A 26896-nucleotide genomic window follows, 5' to 3' on the forward strand; every position below is an offset into this window, starting at 1 on the left:
TTAGGAGAAGGTCTGGGCCTTGGCAGGAGAATGTGCAGGGAGCTGAACTGGGGGGCAGGTCTGGGCCCGGGCTCGGGCTTGGGCTGAGTAATAGTCTGGGGTCTTAGTCTTGCTCTCTTGGGGCAGGCAGAGTGGAACCACGTCCACCTTGCTTATCCTGCGGAGCTTGGAAGATGTCTCTCACCTGGAGTTAAAGGTGGCTTGGGACTTTAAGGCTGTGAACGGAGGGGCCTCCCCAGCTCCCACTAACCCCTCCTTCCACAGTCCCCGTGGAGCCTCCGTGGAAGCCCGAGCCCGTCCACACTGCGGCGGCATCCAGCAGCACTTAGAAGCCGTCTCATCATCTGTTTCTGGTATCCAGGATTCAAGGTGGTTTGGGTGCCTGTGCAGGAAGCTCGGGCGATGGCGGAAGCGGGGAGAAACTCTTGAACACAGGTTCTTGGGATCCACGGAGCAGCGCGTGCGATGGCTGCCTCCACAGCTGGCTTGCTTGTCTGCAGGGAAAGGCGAGATGGGACAGGGCCTGGGTTCCTGAGGGGCTGAGAATCAAGGCAGGGATAGAAGAAAGGGGACAGGCCCACATCCCCTGAGCCCACACTGGCGCCCACTTACCTTTGGGGAAAATACGGTTGAAACCTGCCCGCAAGAATCTCTTCAGATGCATCCAGAGCTGAGGGAAGCAAGGGAGCGTGGAGTTCGGGATCAGGGTGAGCCCTGAAATCCAACCCTTGTCCGGCCACACTGCAGCAGCCATCCCATCTCAGCCCCTTCAAGACCCCAGGGCTCCCCCAACCACACTGCCCAGATCCTGCCCTCACCAGAGTCACCACGTTGATCCACACGTTGAGCAACATGATGCTGACCAGGATCAGAAGAATTGAGTCTCCTAGGTCTTGGCATTTCCCGGGTGTGGTGCCAGAGCACGCCTCGGCTAGGTAATGGGTTTGCTCAGCCATGGCCGGGCGTCCCAGGACTGCCTGGGTCCGCTGGCCTCCATATATGTATACTGGGAGACAGACTGGGTCATAATGGGGCAGGTGGTGGCGTCACAGTGAGGGAGGGGGACGAAAAGGAGGGCCAGGCGTGGCATTCCATGGTTCCCTGGGTGAGGTAAGCTGAGCCTGGACAGCCAAACAGGGCCCGGAGGCCAGCATACCTCCCCTCGAGCTGTCAAACATTCGCTCACCGCCCACTGACTCACTTGTTCAAATGTCACATTCCATCTCTTGGCCCCTCCTGAGACTAGAAAGACCTTGGCCTCAGAGCCCTGCGGAAGGCCTGGCTGGAGTCCAGAGCCTCAGCCTTCTTCATGCCCTTCACTGGCTGTGGAGCTGGACCTGCCCAGATGTGGAACCTCCCAGTTTGGAAGCAGCTTCTTGTTTGAGGCTCTTTGGGGACAGGGACAGCTGAGACACAGAGGAGGTGCCCAGAGACCAGTGGTGTGGAGACTGCAGCTGCACATCTACTTAGTGCATGGTATCGGACCAGGAGGGGCCTGCTGGCAGGACTGTGGCCACTAAACCAAGGGGACCCTCAGGCCCAGAAGGGGACACTGGCTTCTTATTGCAGGAAGCCAAAGGCAGGGACCCAAGCTGGCAGAAGGAGTGGCGCTTCCAAGCCACAGACCGCCAATGTTTTCTGGACCATGGCACTCTTTATTCCTCTCTCCATGCCCTGCCGCTCCCCACCCGCCCCCATTAGCTGCTGGCCAGTTCATTTTCCCAGTCTGGCTTCCGTGCAGAGAGGGCCTCGAGGCCGAGGTGGAAGGTAGCAGCGAGTTGGCCCGCGCTTGGCTTCCTGCACTTGCCGCTTCAACTCCAGGCTGTCATACACCTGGTAGTTGGCATTTCCCCCTGGCTTCCGGCTGAGTGGCATGAAGGTGGGCGGGGGTGGAGGGTGTTCGGTAGCCTGGACGTCGGGCAGAGTCTGGGAGGGGCGGAGGAGCAGCGCTGAGCTGGGATCCGAGGCCCGCTGGTAGAGGCCTCGGCCAGCACCGTGAGGGAGGCGGAGGCGGCCAGAGGGTGCCGCACAGGCAGCATCTCTGCCCATTCGGCCGCCCAGCGCCGCACCTCGTGGGGATCCCGGGAGTAGTTCAAGTGTCCCGTGGAGTGGCGCGGGCTGTGGCTGGGCTGGCTGTGAGCACAGCTGTGGAGGCTCCGTCCGTGGGCCGGTGGGGAGTTGCGCTGCCAGGCTTCGGGCCGGTAGCCCTGAGGCACCAGAGCTGATGGAGGCTCAGAGCCCTCCAGACCACGCCGCCGCTGATCCAAGGAGTCATACGGGAGATGGCCCCCTGAGGGGTAAGTTCTGTGCCCCCCAGGGACCCACGAGCTCTTAGGGGGCAGCCGTCGGGTAAGTGGTGGAGACGAGGTCCACTGGTCAGCATCCACATTGCCCCAGATGCGGGCTGGCGAGCAAGGGGCCCCGAAGGACTGCAGCCCTATCTCAGACTTGGCCTCCACACGCTTGGGCCTGCAGTGCAGCTCGGGCGACAGGTAGAGACAGGCTGGTGGCTGGATGGCCAGGATCCCACCCTGTCGACCCCAGAGGCCCACGTTGGAGGGCAGACCCATCTGCCGGTAGAGCCCTCCCCAGCACCCCCACGGGTACTTGGGTTGTGGGAAGGAAAGTTGGGCCTCCTCCTCCAGGTAGGAGTCCGGGTCCTCCCAGTTCAAGGAGGGCATCGGAGGCAGCTGTGACGTCCCGTGGAGGCGATGAGGCCTACGGAAGCCTGAGCAGCTGGAGGGGAATTTTCTAAATTCTTGGGCCTCCCCTGGTGGCTTCAGGGGTGGCGGCTGCAGCTGCGGCTACGGTTGCGGAGATGGTGGTAGGAGGACGAGGAGTAGCAAGTGGACCGGGCCATTCTCACTTCCACAGGGTCCAGGGTGCAGTGCATGTGGATGTCTTGGGCCTTGGCTGGAGGATGTTTGGAGGAACTTTCACAAGCCTGTGAGATTTCATCTGTGGGAGGCGAGAGTCCGTGAGGGCAGGGCAACTGTCAGAAGATTTCAGGGTTGGGAACCTGGGAGCCTGGGTTTCTAGGGCCCTGGGAATGGCGAGGCGGGGTGCCCCTTAGCTGTCTTCGGTAGTTACTTTGCTGAATAATACAATACATGGTCTTGTCTAAGGCATTCTGGAGCCCATGCCATAGCTGGGGTGGGGCGGTGTGGGGTGGGGTGGGGTGGGGTGTGTGAAAATGAAGGCCAGGCTCTCTACCCTCACCACCACTCCCAGCCAAGACCGTTCCTGCAGACGGAGGTGCAGGCTGCAGCTGGTTCCCACCCTCAGCCATCTTCACCCCTACTGGTGATCCCCAACCATCGCTGACCATAGTTGCCATGCTGATCCCAATGCTGACAAGAATGACAATGCCCAGCAACAGGAGTAGGAAGTCCTCCGCATTCTGGGTACTTTGTTGGTATTGATGGCAGCACCCCAGGTTGTCATACCAGAGCTGGTGTTCCATGGTGGGCGGGTCCTAGGGCCGCCTGAGCCGTGGGACGCCCCACCCCCCCAACCCCACCGGCCCTGACCCACACTGCACTCATGCCAGGACCTGGGGACACCCACCAACAGGTGAGGGACCATGGTCATAATGAGGCACATTGCAGGGAGTCACAATGCGGAGTTGTCCAATCTTTCATCCACTCAGCTGGTCCTTTAGGTGGCCGTCTCTGCCCTCGGCTCCCACTACATGGAGCCTAGTCCCCAGAGTTCAGTCTGTCCTTCTGTCTCCATGGGGCTTTGCTTAACTTGATTTGCAAGCAGGGTTGCTACAGATGAGAGACAGTCTTCATAGTGACTGGATCATGCATATAGGATTTCCTCCATTTCATTGTTCAAGACATTAGGACCGCTTACGCAGCCTGTTGGGCTTCTTAGAACTAGCCTGCAGTTCTTAAAAAGTTTCAAGAGAAGCCAGAAATCCAAATTGCTCTGTGAAATATCCACATTTTAAAAGTAGCAAACCAATTCAAATTTTAAACTCTGCTGGCCAACAACATGGGCCACACAAAACACACCAGTTTGTAACCTCTGATGTATACTGTATAATGCTTTTGTTCTCATCTTCTCATATGATCTTCAGACTAGGGAGCAGATACTATTATTCGCTTCATTTTACAGATGGAGAAACTGAGGCACAGAGCAGTTTAGTAGCTTGTCCAAAGTTTGAGCATCAAAGCTGGAACTTGAGGTTTTTACAGTGTGCTTTTTTATCCTCATTACAAATGCATCCTTTTAGAAAGAACCTTTTCTTATCCTAAAGATAATACATATTACAAAATACAATAAAGTACAGAAAGGTCAAAACAAAGAAAAAACGACCACTAGTCCCAACATGCCCACATAAGCACTATTTCTTAGTGTATTTCCTTACAGAAAAAATAATTTCCCTCTTCATTCAATCAGAGGTACCGGCTGTATAGGTTAGGATCTGTGCTCGGTGCTGGGGATATTACAGTGAACAGCCATAGTTCCTGCCCTCAGAAGGCTTACAATCTAGTTCTTGTTCTTTGTTCCATTCATTGCCAACCTAGATGTGAATATCCAATGGGGCTTCTTCAAGAAGCAAAAGAGTAAATAAGTGGATAGTGCATGTCAGGTGGGCCCAAGGCCCCCAGCTGCCCAGTCCCACTTGGGCTTCCTCCCTAGAAACGAAATGAGGAGAGGATTGGACTCCTAGTGAAGGAGTTAAGATGCAGAAAGGGATAGGACTTGAGAGTACTATCAAACTCTCAATTCAAGTGGCCGAGGACCTCGGTCTCGGCCCTCTCGTCCTCAAAGAAAGGGGTCGGGAGTGGGCAAGTGGTACGTGGCATCCAGAAAGATGACGAGGGTCCACAGGAAGAGGCGGTCCACCACCATGGCCACAAACTGCCAGTCCTCCTTCAACTGGGGGTAGGAAGATTAAACTGTTCCTGGGCTCCAGACAACCAGGGAAGGAGGCCTCAAGGCCCTGTACCGCACCCAGGTCCTCATACCACAGCTTGGAGACAAGGGCGGGCCCGCAGAATAGCAGAGAGAGAAACTGCGGGCGACGGATGTGAGTAAGGAACAAGTGGGAAGCCAGGGGGCGGGACCAAGTGAGGCAAACTTCCAATCGGAAAAAAAATCGAGTTCTGGGGGCGGAGCCTAAGTTTGCCGGTGGAGCCAAGGCCACTCAGGCCTTGCCTTAGCCCACCCTCTTTGGAGTCACAGCTTCGTGGTCCTCTTGTTCCCGCAGCTGTTGAGCGGCGTAGCTGATTGAAGAAACGACCTCCCGTAGGTCGGGAGGCAGGCACACAGCCCGGCTTGGACCATCGATAAATGGCCGCAGGTCCGGGGCAGACAGTTCAGGCTGGAACGTGGAAGAGGCGAGTCTGTTTGGCCACGACCGGGGCACAAAGACGGCCTGCGTGGGTGCTCTAGGCCCCGCCCCAACTCCCTCCTCCAACGCCCATCCAGGTTTCAAAACGTGAGAGAGCCCTTCAGGTTCTCTTCAACAGCGGCCACCTCTCTAGCCTTCCGCAATTCCTCCTATTCCCTTACTCTTTAGTTCCCACCTCCCCGCAAAGTGGGTAACAGAAGGGGTACTACAACTCCCATGATGCTCAACCACGACATCCTCTGAGAGCTTAGGACGCCTGCCTCCGCACAGTCTTCTGGGAACTGTAGTTCTCCCTCTCCCTTCTACGTGGGCCATGGGGAGTAGATACTACCTGTTGGGTTTGGGGAAGAGAAAATCATGTGGTGGCTTGAGGATGAAATATTCATCTGTTCCCCGACCCCAGCCACTTCTTGGAGAATCCCTGAGAGGTATAGGAGGTGGCTCCGGTATCTGGTCTCTCTCAGGTTTGGGTCTCTTCAGACCCAGATACGGAGGGAGTTTGTGGATAAAGATCTGCAGAGTAGAAGAAGAGCCGTCTTGGAGGGGACTCTTATGCTTTCAGACCAGAAGGGAAGCCGCCAACCACCCCCACGGCACGTGCCCATTCCTGCGCATGCGTGCATGCATCCCACAGATGAAATGCAACTACACAGCCCAAGAGTCCTTAAGGGGGTTAGGAGGCATCCTGACTGGAAAGAAAAGTTCTGAGGGCTTCCACCCTGATAGTACCTAACCTTGAGAATGCTTCCTTGGGACCCACGAAGGAGAGAAGTATTGATGAAGAGAGTCTGGGATCTACACAATGTTAATGATGGGAGGATAAAATTAATTGGGCAACATTTCAACACCCAAAGACCTTGGCACTTTGACACCCTACCAGGAGTTGTAGTTCTCCCTCAGGTCTGTGAAAGGGAAGGTTGAAAGTTGGTGGGAGTGAGGGGCGACACCTGGACAAAAAGCCAAATACTAGGATTGAGAGTTAACACAGGTTGGAGAGGAGATCTTCTTACCTGACGGACCCAAAGGGGCATTTGGTGGGTGTGGGGTGAGCGATGGTGCAGGTTGAGGACTACGATGTTAAGGACGACTGAGAAGGTGACGAGGACCGTGGTAAACATGAGGTATTTGATAATGACGGGGACAGACAGGGAGGTCTCAGGCACTTTGTCTGCCAGGAGCAGCAGGAACACAGTAAGGGTCAGCAGGGCAAAGATCGAGAGCCCCATCTGCTCTACTTGGGGGACAGAGCGGAAGGCGGAAGGATTAGGCTTTGCCAGAAAGCAATCTCCCTGGCATAATCAGTGACCGTGTTTCCAGCCCACTCAAGGACAGGCTTTTGGAAGGGCCAACTGCATGCAAATAACTCCTACATTTATACCTCCAACCTGGACTGATTCCCCTAAATTCCACACTTGTATCCACCTGCCTACTTAACCTCTCCATTTGGGTGTTCAATAGACATCTCGACCTTAACATGTCCAAAACTTAATTCCCTCACCACCGACTCCCCACACAGTCTTCCTCAGGTCATAAATGACAACTCGATCTTTCCTGTGGCTCAGGCCAAATCCCTTGGAGTCATTCTCAGCTCTCCTCTCTCTCATCCCATATCCAATCCATACCAAACCCTATTGGCTCTACCTTCAACATATATCCTGAAACTGATGACTTATCCCATCTACCACTACCATCCTGGTACAAGCCACCATTACCTCAGATCTGAGTTATTACAAAGGCCTCCTCTTTGCTTCATCCTTTGCCCCCCTGCTGACTGTTCTCAACAGAGCAGCCACATTGATCCCGTTAAAATGTAAATCAGATCAACCAAGAGCCCCAAACACAGCCCAGAATGGGGGAGGCAAGTTTGCATACATCTGGTCGTGACCCAAGAGACCAGATGAGGAAAACTGAAGCCTGGGCTCTTTCTCACAGTCTGGGGAAATCAGGCATTGGGTGTCCATCCCTACATCTTACCTCCTCCCCAGAGGGTGGCTTCTGAGCCACCCTAAAAAGAACTAAGTTCTCTGTGCTCTGGGGGAGCTTTAAGATGCTGGGCGTGGGTGACAGGGAAAGGAAAATTGCTCTAAACTCTAAAGCACTGCTCTCCAATAGCATTTTTCATGATGATGGAAATGTTCTAAATCTGTGCCGTCCAATGCAGTAGCCACTAGCTCCATGTGGCTACTGAGCACTTAGAAGATCATGGCACTGAGGAAGAGAATTTCTTTTTTTTTCTGGCCAAGCCATGAAGCTTGCGGGGTCTGAATTCCCCGACCAGGGATTGAATCACCGCCACATCAGTGAAAGCGCCAAGTCCCAACAACTGGACTGCCAGGGAACAGAATTGGATGTCAGGGAAATTCTGTTCCCTGAGGAAGAGAATTTTTAACTTTTTAACTTAATTTTTAATAGAATTAATTTTCCTTAACTTTAAGTAATTTACATTCTAATAGGCCTTTGGCTAGTGGCTACTGTAATTGACAGTGCAGCTCTAGGGCCTTGGGGATAACGGATTTAGCTAGACAGCGATGGAGGGAAAGCAGGGATAGTTTAGGTCCTCATCAGACCCTGTGGGATGGGGCTGGGTTGGATGTCCTCCAAAGTCCACAGAAGGCTTCTCTTGTCTCTTTATTCCTCATGCTTATCTGTCCCCTCTTTTTCTAAGTTTCTCATCACACACTGATATCCCCACTCCTTGATGGTCTCCGGTGAGTTGTTGGATGTTGGAAGCCATCCTGGAGCCATTGCACCATGACAAAGTCATGAAGCAACGGAAGGCGAAACTGCAAGGCAGCGCCGTGCCAGGAAGGTGGACTACAGCTCTGTTGTTATGTTTTATGATAATAAGTTTAAATATGGGGCAATTTTGGGGGGATGTTGCTCCACGTGAAAGAAAAATTCCTCTAGGACTCCCCCTCCTGGAACTACCACAGAATGGGAAGTACCCACTAAAGACCCAGGGAAATGGGTAAAGAATTAAGAGCCTGGAACTAAAGGGATATTTTTATGAAAAACACCCTCTAGTATGGAGTTATGGCCATGGGCTGGAGTTCCTGATGACATAGGAAATTTATGGTTCTATTATAAAGGAAGATTAATTATAGAAAAGCAAATGCCTAGAGCAGAATTAGTTGCTCGGATAGGGAGAAAGCACTGTCTCAGTTGAAGGAAACAACGAGAAAGGGCATGCAGGGTACATTGTACATATTTTCGTGGAACCATTGTAAAAGGTTGCCCATGCAAGAAGAGAAATAGGAACAAGTAGCTTCAACTTTTACAACTAAAATAATCATATAACTGCTTGGCTTGGTTACTAAGAAATAACCTGTGATTAATGGGAACTTGGGAAATATTTTAAAAGGACATCTAGAAACTAGGGGATATTTTTTTTAAAAAAAATCTTTATAGAACATTTTGAGGTTTGATTGTGCTAAGATTGTTTGGTCACATACCTGGTAATGTAATCAACTACAATATATAAACCTGTGACTGTAAACAATAAAGAAGAGAGAGAAACATGCAATGCTGATACTTTAAGAAGTGTAATAGATTTATTTCCTTCGCCGACGCTATCTATCCCTCGGGTTTCCCTTGACTCGCTGGAGCTGGACTCCGGCAGTTGGATGTGGCCCTATGAAGGTGCCTGGGAGACAGAGCTTCGCACTTGTCCCTGTCTGCTGTCTCTGGCGGGCGTCAAAGACCACACGCCCTAGAGAGAGCTTCGCACTTGTCCCTGTCAGCTGTCTCTGGAGGACATCAAAGACCACATGCCCTAGCCAGGTGCCTGCTGGTTTTGGGAGGCGTAGACATCTGGTGATAGTTCTGGCAGGCTGGGGGCATGGTATCGGGTGGTACACCCAGGCTTGTCTGCCTATTCGCTGCGAGGAGGTTAGCAGGTCATTGTAGGCCCCCTGAGCCTTGGCAGAGCAGGAGTTGTGACTGGGTGGGACAGAAGTCCATGGTATGTGCTGCCCTGCATCCTCCTTTCGAGGAACTGTCTCAGATATAAATGACTTTTGGGTCTGACGTGGGCCCAAAACTTGGACAGAGTCAGTTCCTAGAGGGTTCTTGTGGAGGCCAGGGTTTGGGATAAGGCCTGAGTTGTTATGGAGGCCTCGTCTCTTGGATAAGCCAGAGTCTTGAGTAAGGGCTGGACCCTTATGGGGGCCAGGATCTCGATTAATTCCTGAGTCCTCGTGGAAGTTAGGGTCACGGGTATGTTCTGAGCTCCTGTAAATTCCAGCATCTTGGGTAAGGCCAGGATTCTTATGGAGGTCAGAATCTTGAGTAAGGCCTTGTCTCCTGCAGACTCCAGAAGCTTGGGTCAGGCCTGGATTCTTGTAGTCTCCGGAGTCTCGGGTAAGGCTTGAGCCCTTATGGAGACGAGCGGTTTGCACAAGACCTGGACTTTTATGGAGATCAGACTCCTGGCAAAGGACTGAGCTCTTGTTGACTGCAGAGTCTTTGGCATGGCATGGACTCTTCTGTGGCCAAGAATCTTGGGTAATGACTGGATTCTTCTGAAGGTCAGAGTCTTGGGAAAGGCTTGGATTTTTGCAGAGGTAAGGGTCTTCGGTAAGGCCTCGAAGTTCATGGAGGCCTGGATCTTGAGCAAGGCCTGGGTTCTTGAGGAGGCCTGTGTCTCCGGTAAGGCCTGGGGTCCTTTGGAGGACAGAGCATTGGTTGAGACCTAGACTCTCATGAAGTTCTGGGGGTTGGGGCTGGTTTGGGGTTTGGGAAGTAGTGGATAACTGGGGAGGGATGGGGCCCTGGGGAGAGAGGACAGACTGAGGAGACTTGGAGGTTGGGGGAAAGGTGGGGGTTTGTATTAAGGCGGAGGGCTTCTGGTGGTTGCTGTGTTGATGAAGGACAAAGGATCTGGGAAAACAAGAGGCAGAGAAAGAGTGCATGGTGGAGGCATGGTGCATGGTGAGCTCTGGGCACTGGTCAGAGAACGGAAGCAAGGTTGAGAAGGTGCAGCATCCTTGGAGTACACCAGGAATTTGGGGCAGACTGGAGTCTGGGGATCCGTGTTTCTCTTCTCAGACTGGCAAGGATGGGAGCTACAGTGAGTGAAGGTCTTGGACTGTACAAATTTGTCTTTGGCATGATTTGGGATCTTCCATTCCATAGTCCCCAACTCCACGTAACCCGGTATGGACCCTGTGGAGGGCTTGGCACTGTCCCCACTACATTGCTTCAGTGTTTGCTCAGCTGTACCAGAGCTCACCAGACCATGCCCCTCTTGGGGCCTGGTTAGGGTACCCAAGTCATTTCTGGAGTACCCAGAGTTCTGAGGGGGACACACATGGAATAAGTTCTGCTTTATGCTGCGGGCATAGTAGACCACATGGCCAGAGGAGAGGCCTTGGTCGAAGGTAGACAAGGTAGAGAGAATAGAATCTAGGATGGGGGTACGGGTGGTGGAAGGGACTGGAGGGGTCGTCAGGGTCATGACCAGTGCTGGGACAGAGGTTGTGGCAGAGATCGGGACAGGGGCTGGTGTAGGGGCTAGGGCAGGAGTAGTAGCAGGGCCAGAAGTTGGGGGAGGGGCCAGAGTGTTGGCATGGGTATAGGTCAGATGAGCATGGGTCAGGGTGCAGAGAGAAATGTGGCCCAGGAATAGGGCTGAGGCATATGAGGGGGCCTGGGCTTGGGCCTGGGCTGGGGTATGGGCTGAGGTATGCTCTGGGCCATGGACCTGGGCAGGGCTGTGCTCAGGGGTGAGGGCTGGTGAGGGGGTCTGGGCCTGCGGGGTAGTGTGCTCAGGGAGGTGGAGTGTGGAGCAAGTCTGGGCCTGAGGTGGGGCGTGCACAGAGGGGTGCTTGTAGGAGAAGGTCTGGGCCTTGGCAGGAGAATGTGCAGGGAGCTGAACTGGGGGGCAGGTCTGGGCCCGGGCTGAGTCATAGTCTGGGGTCTTAGTCTTGCTCTCTTGGGGCAGGCAGAGTGGAACCACGTCCACCTTGCTTATCCTGCGGAGCTTGGAAGACGTCTCTCACCTGGTGTTAAAGGTGGCTTGGGACTTTAAGGCTGTGAATGGAGGGGCCTCCCCAGCTCCGACTAACCCCTCCTTCCACAGTCCCCGTGAAGCCTCCGTGGAAGCCCGAGCCCGTCCACACTGCGGCGGCATCCAGCAGCACTTAGAAGCCGTCTCATCATCTGTTTCTGGTATCCAGGATTCAAGGTGGTTTGGGTGCCTGTGCAGGAAGCTCGGGCGATGGCGGAAGCGGGGAGAAACCCTTGAACACAGGTTCTTGGGATCCACGGAGCAGCGCGTGCGATGGCTGCCTCCACAGCTGGCTTGCTTGTCTGCAGGGAAAGGCGAGATGGGACAGGGCCTGGGTTCCTGAGGGGCTGAGAATCAAGGCAGGAATAGAAGAAAGGGGACAGGCCCACATCCCCTGAGCCCACACTGGCGCCCACTTACCTTTGGGGAAAATACGGTTGAAACCTGCCCGCAAGAATCTCTTCAGATGCATCCAGAGCTGAGGGAAGCAAGGGAGCGTGGAGTTCGGGATCAGGGTGAGCCCTGAAATCCAACCCTTGTCCGGCCACACTGCAGCAGCCATCCCATCTCAGCCCCTTCAAGACCCCAGGGCTCCCCCAACCACACTGCCCAGATCCTGCCCTCACCAGAGTCACCACGTTGATCCACACGTTGAGCAACATGATGCTGACCAGGATCAGAAGAATTGAGTCTCCTAGGTCTTGGCATTTCCCGGGTGTGGTGCCAGAGCACGCCTCGGCTAGGTAATGGGTTTGCTCAGCCATGGCCGGGGGTCCCAGGACTGCCTGGGTCTGCTGGCCTCCATATATGTATACTGGGAGACAGACTGGGTCATAATGGGGCAGGTGGTGGCGTCACAGTGAGGGAGGGAGACGAAAAGGAGGGCCAGGCGTGGCATTCCATGGTTCCCCAGGTGAGGTAAGCTGAGCCTGGACAGCCAAACAGGGCCCGGAGGCCAGCACACCTCCCCTCGAGCTGTCAAACATTCGCTCACCGCCCACTGACTCACTTGTTCAAATGTCACATTCCATCTCTTGGCCCCTCCTGAGACTAGAAAGACCTTGGCCTCAGAGCCCTGCGGAAGGCCTGGCTGGAGTCCAGAGCCTCAGCCTTCTTCATGCCCTTCACTGGCTGTGGAGCTGGACCTGCCCAGATGTGGAACCTCCCAGTTTGGAAGCAGCTTCTTGTTTGAGGCTCTTTGGGGACAGGGACAGCTGAGACACAGAGGAGGTGCCCAGAGACCAGTGGTGTGGAGACTGCAGCTGCAGATCTACTTAGTGCATGGTATCGGACCAGGAGGGGCCTGCTGGCAGGACTGTGGCCACTAAACCAAGGGGACCCTCAGGCCCAGAAGGGGACACTGGCTTCTTATTGCAGGAAGCCAAAGGCAGGGACCCAAGCTGGCAGAAGGAGTGGCGCTTCCAAGCCACAGACCGCCAATGTTTTCTGGACCATGGCGCTCTTTATTCCTCTCTCCATGCCCTGCCGCTCCCCACCCGCCCCCATTAGCTGCTGGCCAGTTCATTTTCCCAGTCTGGCTTCCGTGCAGAGAGGGCCTCGAGGCCGAGGTGGAAGGTAGCAGCGAGTTGGCCCGCGCTTGGCTTCCTGCACTTGCCGCTTCAACTCCAGGCTGTCATACACCTGGTAGTTGGCATTTCCCCCTGGCTTCCGGCTGAGTGGCATGAAGGTGGGCGGGGGTGGAGGGTGTTCGGTAGCCTGGACGTCGGGCAGAGTCTGGGAGGGGCGGAGGAGCAGCGCTGAGCTGGGATCCGAGGCCCGCTGGTAGAGGCCTCGGCCAGCACCGTGAGGGAGGCGGAGGCGGCCAGAGGGTGCCGCACAGGCAGCATCTCTGCCCATTCGGCCGCCCAGCGCCGCACCTCGTGGGGATCCCGGGAGTAGTTCAAGTGTCCCGTGGAGTGGCGCGGGCTGTGGCTGGGCTGGCTGTGAGCACAGCTGTGGAGGCTCCGTCCGTGGGCCGGTGGGGAGTTGCGCTGCCAGGCTTCGGGCCGGTAGCCCTGAGGCACCAGAGCTGATGGAGGCTCAGAGCCCTCCAGACCACGCCGCCGCTGATCCAAGGAGTCATACGGGAGATGGCCCCGTGAGGGGTAAGTTCTGTGCCCCCCAGGGACCCACGAGCTGTTAAGGGGCAGCCGTCGGGTAAGTGGTGGAGACGAGGTCCACTGGTCAGCATCCACATTGCCCCAGATGCGGGATGGCGAGCAAGGGGCCCCGAAGGACTGCAGCCCTATCTCAGACTTGGCCTCCACACGCTTGGGCCTGCAGTGCAGCTCGGGCGACAGGTAGAGACAGGCTGGTGGCTGGATGGCCAGGATCCCACCCTGTCGACCCCAGAGGCCCACGTTGGAGGGCAGACCCATCTGCCGGTAGAGCCCTCCCCAGCGCCCCCACGGGTACTTGGGTTGTGGGAAGGAAAGTTGGGCCTCCTCCTCCAGGTAGGAGTCCGGGTCCTCCCAGTTCAAGGAGGGCATCGGAGGCAGCTGTGACGTCCCGTGGAGGCGATGCGGCCTACGGAAGCCTGAGCAGCTGGAGGGGAATTTTCTAAATTCTTGGGCCTCCCCTGGTGGCTTCAGGGGTGGCGGCTGCAGCTGCGGCTACGGTTGCGGAGATGGTGGTAGGAGGACGAGGAGTAGCAAGTGGACCGGGCCATTCTCACTTCCACAGGGTCCAGGGTGCAGTGCATGTGGATGTCTTGGGCCTTGGCTGGAGGATGTTTGGAGGAACTTTCACAAGCCTGTGAGATTTCATCTGTGGGAGGCGAGAGTCCGTGAGGGCAGGGCAACTGTCAGAAGATTTCAGGGTTGGGAACCTGGGAGCCTGGGTTTCTAGGGCCCTGGGAATGGCGAGGCGGGGTGCCCCTTAGCTGTCTTCGGTAGTTACTTTGCTGAATAATACAATACATGGTCTTGTCTAAGGCATTCTGGAGCCCATGCCATAGCTGGGGTGGGGTGGGGTGGGGTGGGGTGGGTGAAAATGAAGGCCAGGCTCTCTACCCTCACCACCACTCCCAGCCAAGACCGTTCCTGCAGACAGAGGTGCAGGCTGCAGCTGGTTCCCACCCTCAGCCATCTTCACCCCTACTGGTGATCCCCAACCATCGCTGACCATAGTTGCCATGCTGATCCCAATGCTGACAAGAATGACAATGCTCAGCAACAGGAGTAGGAAGTCCTCTGCATTCTGGGTACTTTGTTGGTATTGATGGCAGCACACCAGGTTGTCATACCAGAGATGGTGTTCCATGGTGGGCGGGTCCTAGGGCCGCCTGAGCCGTGGGACGCCCCATCCCCCCAACCCCACCGGCCCTGACCCACACTGCACTCATGCCAGGACCTGGGGACACCCACCAACAGGTGAGGGACCATGGTCATAATGAGGCACATTGCAGGGAGTCACAATGCGGAGTTGTCCAATCTTTCATCCACTCAGCTGGTCCTTTAGGTGGCCGTCTCTGCCCTCGGCTCCCACTACATGGAGCCTAGTCCCCAGAGTTCCGTCTGTCCTTCTGTCTCCATGGGGCCTTGCTTAACTTGATTTGCAAGCAGGGTTGCTACAGATGAGAGACAGTCTTCATAGTGACTGGATCATGCATATAGGATTTCCTCCATTTCATTGTTCAAGACATTAGGACCGCTTACGTAGCCTGTTGGGCTTCTTAGAACTAGCCTGCAGTTCTTAAAAAGTTTCAAGAGAAGCCAGAAATCCAAATTGCTCTGTGAAATATCCACATTTTAAAAGTAGCAAACCAATTCAAATTTTAAACTCTGCTGGCCAACAACATGGGCCACACAAAACACACCAGTTTGTAACCTCTGATGTATACTGTATAATGCTTTTGTTCTCATCTTCTCATATGATCTTCAGACTAGGGAGCAGATACTATTATTCGCTTCATTTTACAGATGGAGAAACTGAGGCACAGAGCAGTTTAGTAGCTTGTCCAAAGTTTGAGCATCAAAGCTGGAACTTGAGGTTTTTACAGTGTGCTTTTTTATCCTCATTACAAATGCATCCTTTTAGAAAGAACCTTTTCTTATCCTAAAGATAATACATATTACAAAATACAATAAAGTACAGAAAGGTCAAAACAAAGAAAAAACGACCACTAGTCCCAACATGCCCACATAAGCACTATTTCTTAGTGTATTTCCTTACAGAAAAAATAATTTCCCTCTTCATTCAATCAGAGGTACCGGCTGTATAGTTTAGGATCTGTGCTCGGTGCTGGGGATATTACAGTGAACAGCCATAGTTCCTGCCCTCAGAAGGCTTACAATCTAGTTCTTGTTCTTTGTTCCATTCATTGCCAACCTAGATGTGAATATCCAATGGGGCTTCTTCAAGAAGCAAAAGAGTAAATAAGTGGATAGTGCATGTCAGGTGGGCCCAAGGCCCCCAGCTGCCCAGTCCCACTTGGGCTTCCTCCCTAGAAACGAAATGAGGAGAGGATTGGACTCCTAGTGAAGGAGTTAAGATGCAGAAAGGGATAGGACTTGAGAGTACTATCAAACTCTCAATTCAAGTGGCCGAGGACCTCGGTCTCGGCCCTCTCGTCCTCAAGGAAAGGGGTCGGGAGTGGGCAAGTGGTACGTGGCATCCAGAAAGATGACGAGGGTCCACAGGAAGAGGCGGTCCACCACCATGGCCACAAACTGCCAGTCCTCCTTCAACTGGGGGTAGGAAGATTAAACTGTTCCTGGGCTCCAGACAACCAGGGAAGGAGGCCTCAAGGCCCTGTACCGCACCCAGGTCCTCATACCACAGCTTGGAGACAAGGGCGGGCCCGCAGAATAGCAGAGAGCGAAACTGCGGGCGACGGATGTGAGTAAAGAACAAGTGGGAAGCCAGGGGGCGGGACCAAGTGAGGCAAACTTCCAATCGGAAAAAAAATCGAGTTCTGGGGGTGGAGCCTAAGTTTGCCAGTGGAGCCAAGGCCACTCAGGCCTTGCCTTAGCCCACCCTCTTTGGAGTCACAGCTTCGTGGTCCTCCTGTTCCCGCAGCTGTTGAGCGGTGTAGCTGATTGAAGAAACGACCTCCCGTAGGTCGGGAGAGGGCACACAGCCCGGCTTGGACCATCGATAAATGGCCGCAGGTCCGGGGCAGACAGTTCAGGCTGGAACGTGGAAGAGGCGAGTCTGTTTGGCCACGACCGGGGCACAAAGACGGCCTGCGTGGGTGCTCTAGGCCCCGCCCCAACTCCCTCCTCCAACGCCCATCCAGGTTTCAAAACGTGAGAGAGCCCTTCAGGTTCTCTTCAACAGCGGCCACCTCTCTAGCCTTCCGCAATTCCTCCTATTCCCTTACTCTTTAGTTCCCACCTCCCCGCAAAGTGGGTAACAGAAGGGGTACTACAACTCCCATGATGCTCAACCACGACATCCTCTGAGAGCTTAGGACGCCTGCCTCCGCACAGTCTTCTGGGAACTGTAGTTCTCCCTCTCCCTTCTACGTGGGCCATGGGGAGTAGATACTACCTGTTGGGTTTGGGGAAGAGAAAATCATGTGGTGGCTTGAGGATGAAATATTCATCTGTTCCCCGACCCCAGCCACTTCTTGGAGAATCCCTGAGAGGTATAGGAGGTGGCTCCGGTATCTGGTCTCTCTCAGGTTTGGGTCTCTTCAGACCCAGATACGGAGGGAGTTTGTGGATAAAGATCTGCAGAGTAGAAGAAGAGCCGTCTTGGAGGGGACTCTTATGCTTTCAGACCAGAAGGGAAGCCGCCAACCACCCCCACGGCACGTGCCCATTCCTGCGCATGCGTGCATGCATCCCACAGATGAAATGCAACTACACAGCCCAAGAGTCCTTAAGGGGGTTAGGAGGCATCCTGACTGGAAAGAAAAGTTCTGAGGGCTTCCACCCTGATAGTACCTAACCTTGAGAATGCTTCCTTGGGACCCACGAAGGAGAGAAGTATTGATGAAGAGAGTCTGGGATCTACACAATGTTAATGATGGGAGGATAAAATTAATTGGGCAACATTTCAACACCCAAAGACCTTGGCACTTTGACACCCTACCAGGAGTTGTAGTTCTCCCTCAGGTCTGTGAAAGGGAAGGTTAAAAGTTGGTGGGAGTGAGGGGCGACACCTGGACAAAAAGCCAAATACTAGGATTGAGAGTTAACACAGGTTGGAGAGGAGATCTTCTTACCTGACGGACCCAAAGGGGCATTTGGTGGGTGTGGGGTGAGCGATGGTGCAGGTTGAGGACTACGATGTTAAGGACGACTGAGAAGGTGACGAGGACCGTGGTAAACATGAGGTATTTCATAATGACGGGGACAGACAGGGAGGTCTCAGGCACTTTGTCTGCCAGCAGCAGCAGGAACACAGTAAGGGTCAGCAGGGCAAAGATCGAGAGCCCCATCTGCTCTACTTGGGGGACAGAGCGGAAGGCGGAAGGATTAGGCTTTGCCAGAAAGCAATCTCCCTGGCATAATCAGTGACCGTGTTTCCAGCCCACTCAAGGACAGGCTTTTGGAAGGGCCAACTGCATGCAAATAACTCCTACATTTATACCTCCAACCTGGACTGATTCCCCTAAATTCCACACTTGTATCCACCTGCCTACTTAACCTCTCCATTTGGGTGTCCAATAGACATCTCGACCTTAACATGTCCAAAACTTAATTCCCTCACCACCGACTCCCCACACAGTCTTCCTCAGGTCATAAATGACAACTCGATCTTTCCTGTGGCTCAGGCCAAATCCCTTGGAGTCATTCTCAGCTCTCCTCTCTCTCATCCCATATCCAATCCATACCAAACCCTATTGGCTCTACCTTCAACATATATCCTGAAACTGATGACTTATCCCATCTACCACTACCATCCTGGTACAAGCCACCATTACCTCAGATCTGAGTTATTACAAAGGCCTCCTCTTTGCTTCATCCTTTGCCCCCCTGCTGACTGTTCTCAACAGAGCAGCCACATTGATCCCGTTAAAATGTAAATCAGATCAACCAAGAGCCCCAAACACAGCCCAGAATGGGGGAGGCAAGTTTGCATACATCTGGTCGTGACCCAAGAGACCAGATGAGGAAAACTGAAGCCTGGGCTCTTTCTCACAGTCTGGGGAAATCAGGCATTGGGTGTCCATCCCTACATCTTACCTCCTCCCCAGAGGGTGGCTTCTGAGCCACCCTAAAAAGAACTAAGTTCTCTGCGCTCTGGGGGAGCTTTAAGATGCTGGGCGTGGGTGACAGGGAAAGGAAAATTGCTCTAAACTCTAAAGCACTGCTCTCCAATAGCATTTTTCATGATGATGGAAATGTTCTAAATCTGTGCCGTCCAATGCAGTAGCCACTAGCTCCATGTGGCTACTGAGCACTTAGAAGATCATGGCACTGAGGAAGAGAATTTCTTTTTTTTTCTGGCCAAGCCATGAAGCTTGCGGGGTCTGAATTCCCCGACCAGGGATTGAACCACCGCCACATCAGTGAAAGCGCCAAGTCCCAACAACTGGACTGCCAGGGAACAGAATTGGATGTCAGGGAAATTCTGTTCCCTGAGGAAGAGAATTTTTAACTTTTTAACTTAATTTTTAATAGAATTAATTTTCCTTAACTTTAAGTAATTTACATTCTAATAGGCCTTTGGCTAGTGGCTACTGTAATTGACAGTGCAGCTCTAGGGCCTTGGGGATAACGGATTTAGCTAGACAGCGATGGAGGGAAAGCAGGGATAGTTTAGGTCCTCATCAGACCCTGTGGGATGGGGCTGGGTTGGATGTCCTCCAAAGTCCACAGAAGGCTTCTCTTGTCTCTTTATTCCTCATGCTTATCTGTCCCCTCTTTTTCTAAGTTTCTCATCACACACTGATATCCCCACTCCTTGATGGTCTCCGGTGAGTTGTTGGATGTTGGAAGCCATCCTGGAGCCATTGCACCATGACAAAGTCATGAAGCAACGGAAGGCGAAACTGCAAGGCAGCGCCGTGCCAGGAAGGTGGACTACAGCTCTGTTGTTATGTTTTATGATAATAAGTTTAAATATAGGGGCAATTTTGGGGGGATGTTGCTCCACGTGAAAGAAAAATTCCTCTAGGACTCCCCCTCCTGGAACTACCACAGAATGGGAAGTACCCACTAAAGACCCAGGGAAATGGGTAAAGAATTAAGAGCCTGGAACTAAAGGGATATTTTTATGAAAAACACCCTCTAGTATGGAGTTATGGCCATGGGCTGGAGTTCCTGATGACATAGGAAATTTATGGTTCTATTATAAAGGAAGATTAATTATAGAAAAGCAAATGCCTAGAGCAGAATTAGTTGCTCGGATAGGGAGAAAGCACTGTCTCAGTTGAAGGAAACAACGAGAAAGGGCATGCAGGGTACATTGTACATATTTTCGTGGAACCATTGTAAAAGGTTGCCCATGCAAGAAGAGAAATAGGAACAAGTAGCTTCAACTTTTACAACTAAAATAATCATATAACTGCTTGGCTTGGTTACTAAGAAATAACCTGTGATTAATGGGAACTTGGGAAATATTTTAATAGGACATCTAGAAACTAGGGGATATTTTTTTTAAAAAAAATCTTTATAGAACATTTTGAGGTTTGATTGTGCTAAGATTGTTTGGTCACATACCTGGTAATGTAATCAACTACAATATATAAACCTGTGACTGTAAACAATAAAGAAGAGAGAGAAACATGCAATGCTGATACTTTAAGAAGTGTAATAGATTTATTTCCTTCGCCGACGCTATCTATCCCTCGGGTTTCCCTTGACTCGCTGGAGCTGGACTCCGGCAGTTGGATGTGGCCCTATGAAGGTGCCTGGGAGACAGAGCTTCACACTTGTCCCTGTCTGCTGTCTCTGGCGGGCGTCAAAGACCACACGCCCTAGAGAGAGCTTCGCACTTGTCCCTGTCAGCTGTCTCTGGAGGACATCAAAGACCACATGCCCTAGCCAGGTGCCTGCTGGTTTTGGGAGGCGTAGACATCTGGTGATAGTTCTGGCAGGCTGGGGGGATGGTATCGGGTGGTACACCCAGGCTTGTCTGCCTATTCGCTGCGAGGAGGTTAGCAGGTCATTGTAGGCCCCCTGAGCCTTGGCAGAGCAGGAGTTGTGACTGGGTGGGACAGAAGTCCATGGTATGTGCTGCCCTGCATCCTCCTTTCGAGGAACTGTCTCAGATATAAATGACTTTTGGGTCTGACGTGGGCCCAAAACTTGGACAGAGTCAGTTCCTAGAGGGTTCTTGTGGAGGCCAGGGTTTGGGATAAGGCCTGAGTTGTTATGGAGGCCTCGTCTCTTGGATAAGCCAGAGTCTTGAGTAAGGGCTGGACCCTTATGGGGGCCAGGATCTCGATTAATTCCTGAGTCCTCGTGGAAGTTAGGGTCACGGGTATGTTCTGAGCTCCTGTAAATTCCAGCATCTTGGGTAAGGCCAGGATTCTTATGGAGGTCAGAATCTTGAGTAAGGCCTTGTCTCCTGCAGACTCCAGAAGCTTGGGTCAGGCCTGGATTCTTGTAGTCTCCGGAGTCTCGGGTAAGGCTTGAGCCCTTATGGAGACGAGCGGTTTGCACAAGACCTGGACTTTTATGGAGATCAGACTCCTGGCAAAGGACTGAGCTCTTGTTGACTGCAGAGTCTTTGGCATGGCATGGACTCTTCTGTGGCCAAGAATCTTGGGTAATGACTGGATTCTTCTGAAGGTCAGAGTCTTGGGAAAGGCTTGGATTTTTGCAGAGGTAAGGGTCTTCGGTAAGGCCTCGAAGTTCATGGAGGCCTGGATCTTGAGCAAGGCCTGGGTTCTTGAGGAGGCCTGTGTCTCCGGTAAGGCCTGGGGTCCTTTGGAGGACAGAGCATTGGTTGAGACCTAGACTCTCATGAAGTTCTGGGGGTTGGGGCTGGTTTGGGGTTTGGGAAGTAGTGGATAACTGGGGAGGGATGGGGCCCTGGGGAGAGAGGACAGACTGAGGAGACTTGGAGGTTGGGGGAAAGGTGGGGGTTTGTATTAAGGTGGAGGGCTTCTGGTGGTTGCTGTGTTGATGAAGGACAAAGGATCTGGGAAAACAAGAGGCAGAGAAAGAGTGCATGGTGGAGGCATGGTGCATGGTGAGCTCTGGGCACTGGTCAGAGAACGGAAGCAAGGTTGATAAGGTGCAGCATCCTTGGAGTACACCAGGAATTTGGGGCAGACTGGAGTCTGGGGATCCGTGTTTCTCTTCTCAGACTGGCAAGGATGGGAGCTACAGTGAGTGAAGGTCTTGGACTGTACAAATTTGTCTTTGGCATGATTTGGGATCTTCCATTCCATAGTCCCCAACTCCACGTAACCCGGTATGGACCCTGTGGAGGGCTTGGCACTGTCCCCACTACATTGCTTCAGTGTTTGCTCAGCTGTACCAGAGCTCACCAGACCATGCCCCTCTTGGGGCCTGGTTAGGGTACCCAAGTCATTTCTGGAGTACCCAGAGTTCTGAGGGGGACACACATGGAATAAGTTCTGCTTTATGCTGCGGGCATAGTAGACCACATGGCCAGAGGAGAGGCCTTGGTCGAAGGTAGACAAGGTAGAGAGAATAGAATCTAGGATGGGGGTACGGGTGGTGGAAGGGACTGGAGGGGTCGTCAGGGTCATGACCAGTGCTGGGACAGAGGTTGTGGCAGAGATCGGGACAGGGGCTGGTGTAGGGGCTAGGGCAGGAGTAGTAGCAGGGGCAGAAGTTGGGGGAGGGGCCAGAGTGTTGGCATGGGTATAGGTCAGATGAGCATGGGTCAGGGTGCAGAGAGAAATGTGGCCCAGGAATAGGGCTGAGGCATATGAGGGGGCCTGGGCTTGGGCCTGGGCTGGGGTATGGGCTGAGGTATGCTCTGGGCCATGGACCTGGGCAGGGCTGTGCTCAGGGGTGAGGGCTGGTGAGGGGGTCTGGGCCTGCGGGGTAGTGTGCTCAGGGAGGTGGAGTGTGGAGCAAGTCTGGGCCTGAGGTGGGGCGTGCACAGAGGGGTGCTTGTAGGAGAAGGTCTGGGCCTTGGCAGGAGAATGTGCAGGGAGCTGAACTGGGGGGCAGGTCTGGGCCCGGGCTGAGTCATAGTCTGGGGTCTTAGTCTTGCTCTCTTGGGGCAGGCAGAGTGGAACCACGTCCACCTTGCTTATCCTGCGGAGCTTGGAAGACGTCTCTCACCTGGTGTTAAAGGTGGCTTGGGACTTTAAGGCTGTGAATGGAGGGGCCTCCCCAGCTCCGACTAACCCCTCCTTCCACAGTCCCCGTGAAGCCTCCGTGGAAGCCCGAGCCCGTCCACACTGCGGCGGCATCCAGCAGCACTTAGAAGCCGTCTCATCATCTGTTTCTGGTATCCAGGATTCAAGGTGGTTTGGGTGCCTGTGCAGGAAGCTCGGGCGATGGCGGAAGCGGGGAGAAACCCTTGAACACAGGTTCTTGGGATCCACGGAGCAGCGCGTGCGATGGCTGCCTCCACAGCTGGCTTGCTTGTCTGCAGGGAAAGGCGAGATGGGACAGGGCCTGGGTTCCTGAGGGGCTGAGAATCAAGGCAGGAATAGAAGAAAGGGGACAGGCCCACATCCCCTGAGCCCACACTGGCGCCCACTTACCTTTGGGGAAAATACGGTTGAAACCTGCCCGCAAGAATCTCTTCAGATGCATCCAGAGCTGAGGGAAGCAAGGGAGCGTGGAGTTCGGGATCAGGGTGAGCCCTGAAATCCAACCCTTGTCCGGCCACACTGCAGCAGCCATCCCATCTCAGCCCCTTCAAGACCCCAGGGCTCCCCCAACCACACTGCCCAGATCCTGCCCTCACCAGAGTCACCACGTTGATCCACACGTTGAGCAACATGATGCTGACCAGGATCAGAAGAATTGAGTCTCCTAGGTCTTGGCATTTCCCGGGTGTGGTGCCAGAGCACGCCTCGGCTAGGTAATGGGTTTGCTCAGCCATGGCCGGGGGTCCCAGGACTGCCTGGGTCTGCTGGCCTCCATATATGTATACTGGGAGACAGACTGGGTCATAATGGGGCAGGTGGTGGCGTCACAGTGAGGGAGGGAGACGAAAAGGAGGGCCAGGCGTGGCATTCCATGGTTCCCCGGGTGAGGTAAGCTGAGCCTGGACAGCCAAACAGGGCCCGGAGGCCAGCACACCTCCCCTCGAGCTGTCAAACATTCGCTCACCGCCCACTGACTCACTTGTTCAAATGTCACATTCCATCTCTTGGCCCCTCCTGAGACTAGAAAGACCTTGGCCTCAGAGCCCTGAGGAAGGCCTGGCTGGAGTCCAGAGCCTCAGCCTTCTTCATGCCCTTCACTGGCTGTGGAGCTGGACCTGCCCAGATGTGGAACCTCCCAGTTTGGAAGCAGCTTCTTGTTTGAGGCTCTTTGGGACAGGGACAGCGGAGACACAGAGGAGGTGCCCAGAGACCAGTGGTGTGGAGACTGCAGCTGCAGATCTACTTAGTGCATGGTATCAGACCAGGAGGGGCCTGCTGGCAGGACTGTGGCCACTAAACCAAGGGGACCCTCAGGCCCAGAAGGGGACACTGGCTTCTTATTGCAGGAAGCCAAAGGCAGGGACCCAAGCTGGCAGAAGGAGTGGTGCTTCCAAGCCAAAGACCGCCAATGTTTTCTGGACCATGGCGCTCTTTATTCCTCTCTCCATGCCCTGCCGCTCCCCACCCGCCCCCATTAGCTGCTGGCCAGTTCATTTTCCCAGTCTGGCTTCCGTGCAGAGAGGGCCTCGAGGCCGAGGTGGAAGGTAGCAGCGAGTTGGCCCGCGCTTGGCTTCCTGCACTTGCCTCTTCAACTCCAGGCTGTCATACACCTGGTAGTTGGCATTTCCCCCTGGCTTCCGGCTGAGTGGCATGAAGGTGGGCGGGGGTGGAGGGTGTTCGGTAGCCTGGACGTCGGGCAGAGTCTGGGAGGGGCGGAGGAGCAGCGCTGAGCTGGGATCCGAGGCCCGCTGGTAGAGGCCTCGGCCAGCACCGTGAGGGAGGCGGAGGCGGCCAGAGAGTGCCGCACAGGCAGCATCTCTGCCCATTCGGCCGCCCAGCGCCGCACCTCGTGGGGATCACGGGAGTAGTTCAAGTGTCCCATGGAGTGGTGTGGGCTGTGGTTGGGCTGGCTGTGAGCACAGCTGTGGAGGCTCCGTCCGTTGGCCGGTGGGGAGTTGCGCTGACAGGCTTCGGGCCAGTAGCCCTGAGGCACAAGAGCTGATGGAGGCTCAGAGCCCTCCGGACCACGCCGCCGCTGATCCCAGGAGTCATACGGGAGATGGCCCCCTGAGGGGTAAGTTCTGTTCCTCCCAGGGACCCACGAGCTGTTAGGGGGCAGCCGTCGGGTAAGTGGTGGAGACGAGGTCCACTGGTCAGCATCCACATTGCCCCAGATGCAGGATGGCGAGCAAGGGGCCCCGAAGGACTTCAGCCCGAGCTCAGACTTGGCCTCCACACGCTTGGGCATGCGGTGCAGCTCGGGCGACAGGTAGAGACAGGCTGGTGGCTGGATGGCCAGGATCCCACCCTGTCGACCCCAGAGGCCCACGTTGGAGGGCAGACCCATCTGCTGGTAGAGCCCTCCCCAGCGCCCCCACGGGTACTTGGGTTGTGGGAAGGAAAGTTGGGCCTCCTCCTCCAGGTAGGAGTCCGGGTCCTCCCAGTTCAAGGAGGGCATCGGAGGCAGCTGTGACGTCCCGTGGAGGTGATGAGGCCTACGGAAGCCTGAGCAGCTGGAGGGGAATTTTCTAAATTCTTGGGCCTCCCCTGGTGGCTTCAGGGGTGGCCGCTGCAGCTGCGGCTACGTTTGCGGAGATGGTGGTAGGAGGACGAGGAGTAGCAAGTGGACCGGGCCATTCTCACTTCCACAGGGTCCAGGGTGCAGTGCATGTGGATGTCTTGGGCCTTGGCTGGAGGATGTTTGGAGGAACTTTCACAAGCCTGTGAGATTTCATCTGTGGGAGGCGAGAGTCCGTGAGGGCAGGGCAACTGTCAGAAGATTTCAGGGTTGGGAACCTGGGAGCCTGGGTTTCTAGGGCCCTGGGAATGGCGAGGCGGGGTGCCCCTTAGCTGTCTTCGGTAGTTACTTTGCTGAATAATACAATACATGGTCTTGTCTAAGGCATTCTGGAGCCCATGCCATAGCTTGGGTGGGGCGGTGTGGGGTGGGGTGGGGTGGGGTGTGTGAAAATGAAGGCCAGGCTCTCTACCCTCACCACCACTCCCAGCCAAGACCGTTCCTGCAGACGGAGGTGCAGGCTGCAGCTGGTTCCCACCCTCAGCCATCTTCACCCCTACTGGTGATCCCCAACCATCGCTGACCATAGTTGCCATGCTGATCCCAATGCTGACAAGAATGACAATGCCCAGCAACAGGAGTAGGAAGTCCTCCGCATTCTGGGTACTTTGTTGGTATTGATGGCAGCACCCCAGGTTGTCATACCAGAGCTGGTGTTCCATGGTGGGCGGGTCCTAGGGCCGCCTGAGCCGTGGGACGCCCCACCCCCCCAACCCCACCGGCCCTGACCCACACTGCACTCATGCCAGGACCTGGGGACACCCACCAACAGGTGAGGGACCATGGTCATAATGAGGCACATTGCAGGGAGTCACAATGCGGAGTTGTCCAATCTTTCATCCACTCAGCTGGTCCTTTAGGTGGCCGTCTCTGCCCTCGGCTCCCACTACATGGAGCCTAGTCCCCAGAGTTCAGTCTGTCCTTCTGTCTCCATGGGGCCTTGCTTAACTTGATTTGCAAGCAGGGTTGCTACAGATGAGAGACAGTCTTCATAGTGACTGGATCATGCATATAGGATTTCCTCCATTTCATTGTTCAAGACATTAGGACCGCTTACGCAGCCTGTTGGGCTTCTTAGAACTAGCCTGCAGTTCTTAAAAAGTTTCAAGAGAAGCCAGAAATCCAAATTGCTCTGTGAAATATCCACATTTTAAAAGTAGCAAACCAATTCAAATTTTAAACTCTGCTGGCCAACAACATGGGCCACACAAAACACACCAGTTTGTAACCTCTGATGTATACTGTATAATGCTTTTGTTCTCATCTTCTCATATGATCTTCAGACTAGGGAGCAGATACTATTATTCGCTTCATTTTACAGATGGAGAAACTGAGGCACAGAGCAGTTTAGTAGCTTGTCCAAAGTTTGAGCATCAAAGCTGGAACTTGAGGTTTTTACAGTGTGCTTTTTTATCCTCATTACAAATGCATCCTTTTAGAAAGAACCTTTTCTTATCCTAAAGATAATACATATTACAAAATACAATAAAGTACAGAAAGGTCAAAACAAAGAAAAAACGACCACTAGTCCCAACATGCCCACATAAGCACTATTTCTTAGTGTATTTCCTTACAGAAAAAATAATTTCCCTCTTCATTCAATCAGAGGTACCGGCTGTATAAGTTAGGATCTGTGCTCGGTGCTGGGGATATTACAGTGAACAGCCATAGTTCCTGCCCTCAGAAGGCTTACAATCTAGTTCTTGTTCTTTGTTCCATTCATTGCCAACCTAGATGTGAATATCC

The 26896-nt window shown here is 53.9% G+C and overlaps 3 protein-coding genes and 5 pseudogenes across 3 annotated transcripts; all 8 read right to left on the reverse strand.

Annotated features, from left to right (window-relative positions):
- LOC132479161 (uncharacterized protein SPEM3-like) lies at positions 1 to 956 on the reverse strand (annotated as a pseudogene).
- Positions 957 to 1297: 341 nt separating this feature from the next.
- Positions 1298 to 3572, reverse strand: LOC132479162 (uncharacterized protein SPEM2-like; annotated as a pseudogene).
- Positions 3573 to 4776: 1204 nt separating this feature from the next.
- Positions 4777 to 6969, reverse strand: LOC132479163 (acetylcholine receptor subunit beta-like). The gene is made up of 5 exons (XM_060082739.1): positions 6864 to 6969; positions 6376 to 6599; positions 5697 to 5878; positions 5195 to 5357; positions 4777 to 4890 (listed from the first exon to the last, which is right to left on the reverse strand). Exons 1-5 carry the CDS (start codon positions 6967 to 6969, stop codon positions 4777 to 4779), a joined length of 789 nt encoding a protein of 262 aa, XP_059938722.1.
- Positions 6970 to 8934: 1965 nt separating this feature from the next.
- LOC132479164 (uncharacterized protein SPEM3-like) lies at positions 8935 to 12157 on the reverse strand. Its single transcript, XM_060082740.1, is given in 5 exon segments — positions 8935 to 9111; positions 9676 to 10250; positions 10253 to 11574; positions 11789 to 11850; positions 11999 to 12157. Coding segments are annotated over 5 exon segments (2274 nt in total). The 5' UTR covers positions 12137 to 12157.
- Positions 12158 to 12655: 498 nt separating this feature from the next.
- Positions 12656 to 14633, reverse strand: LOC132478776 (uncharacterized protein SPEM2-like; annotated as a pseudogene).
- Positions 14634 to 15946: 1313 nt separating this feature from the next.
- Positions 15947 to 18138, reverse strand: LOC132479165 (acetylcholine receptor subunit beta-like; annotated as a pseudogene).
- A 1966-nt stretch (positions 18139 to 20104) lies between these two features.
- Positions 20105 to 23327, reverse strand: LOC132479166 (uncharacterized protein SPEM3-like). The gene is given in 5 exon segments (XM_060082741.1): positions 20105 to 20281; positions 20846 to 21420; positions 21423 to 22744; positions 22959 to 23020; positions 23169 to 23327. Coding segments are annotated over 5 exon segments (2274 nt in total). The 5' UTR covers positions 23307 to 23327.
- A 320-nt stretch (positions 23328 to 23647) lies between these two features.
- LOC132479167 (uncharacterized protein SPEM2-like) lies at positions 23648 to 25921 on the reverse strand (annotated as a pseudogene).
- Between the last annotated feature and the right edge of the window lie 975 nt (positions 25922 to 26896).

This window comes from Mesoplodon densirostris, chromosome 18 (assembly GCF_025265405.1).
Source record: "Mesoplodon densirostris isolate mMesDen1 chromosome 18, mMesDen1 primary haplotype, whole genome shotgun sequence".
NCBI lineage: Eukaryota > Metazoa > Chordata > Mammalia > Artiodactyla > Ziphiidae > Mesoplodon > Mesoplodon densirostris.

Bases quoted from the DNA above. Each gene is read 5' to 3' on its own strand.
- LOC132479163 (XM_060082739.1), bottom strand. From the start codon at position 6,969: ATGAGAGAGAGGAGAGCTGAGAATGACTCCAAGGGATTTGGCCTGAGC. The intron at 6,600-6,863 runs GTGAGGGAATTA...CTGTCCCCCAAG, and splicing joins GACTGTGTGGGGAGTCGGTG to TAGAGCAGATGGGGCTCTCG. The intron at 5,879-6,375 runs GTAAGAAGATCT...TCTACTCTGCAG, and splicing joins TGCCCCTTTGGGTCCGTCAG to ATCTTTATCCACAAACTCCC.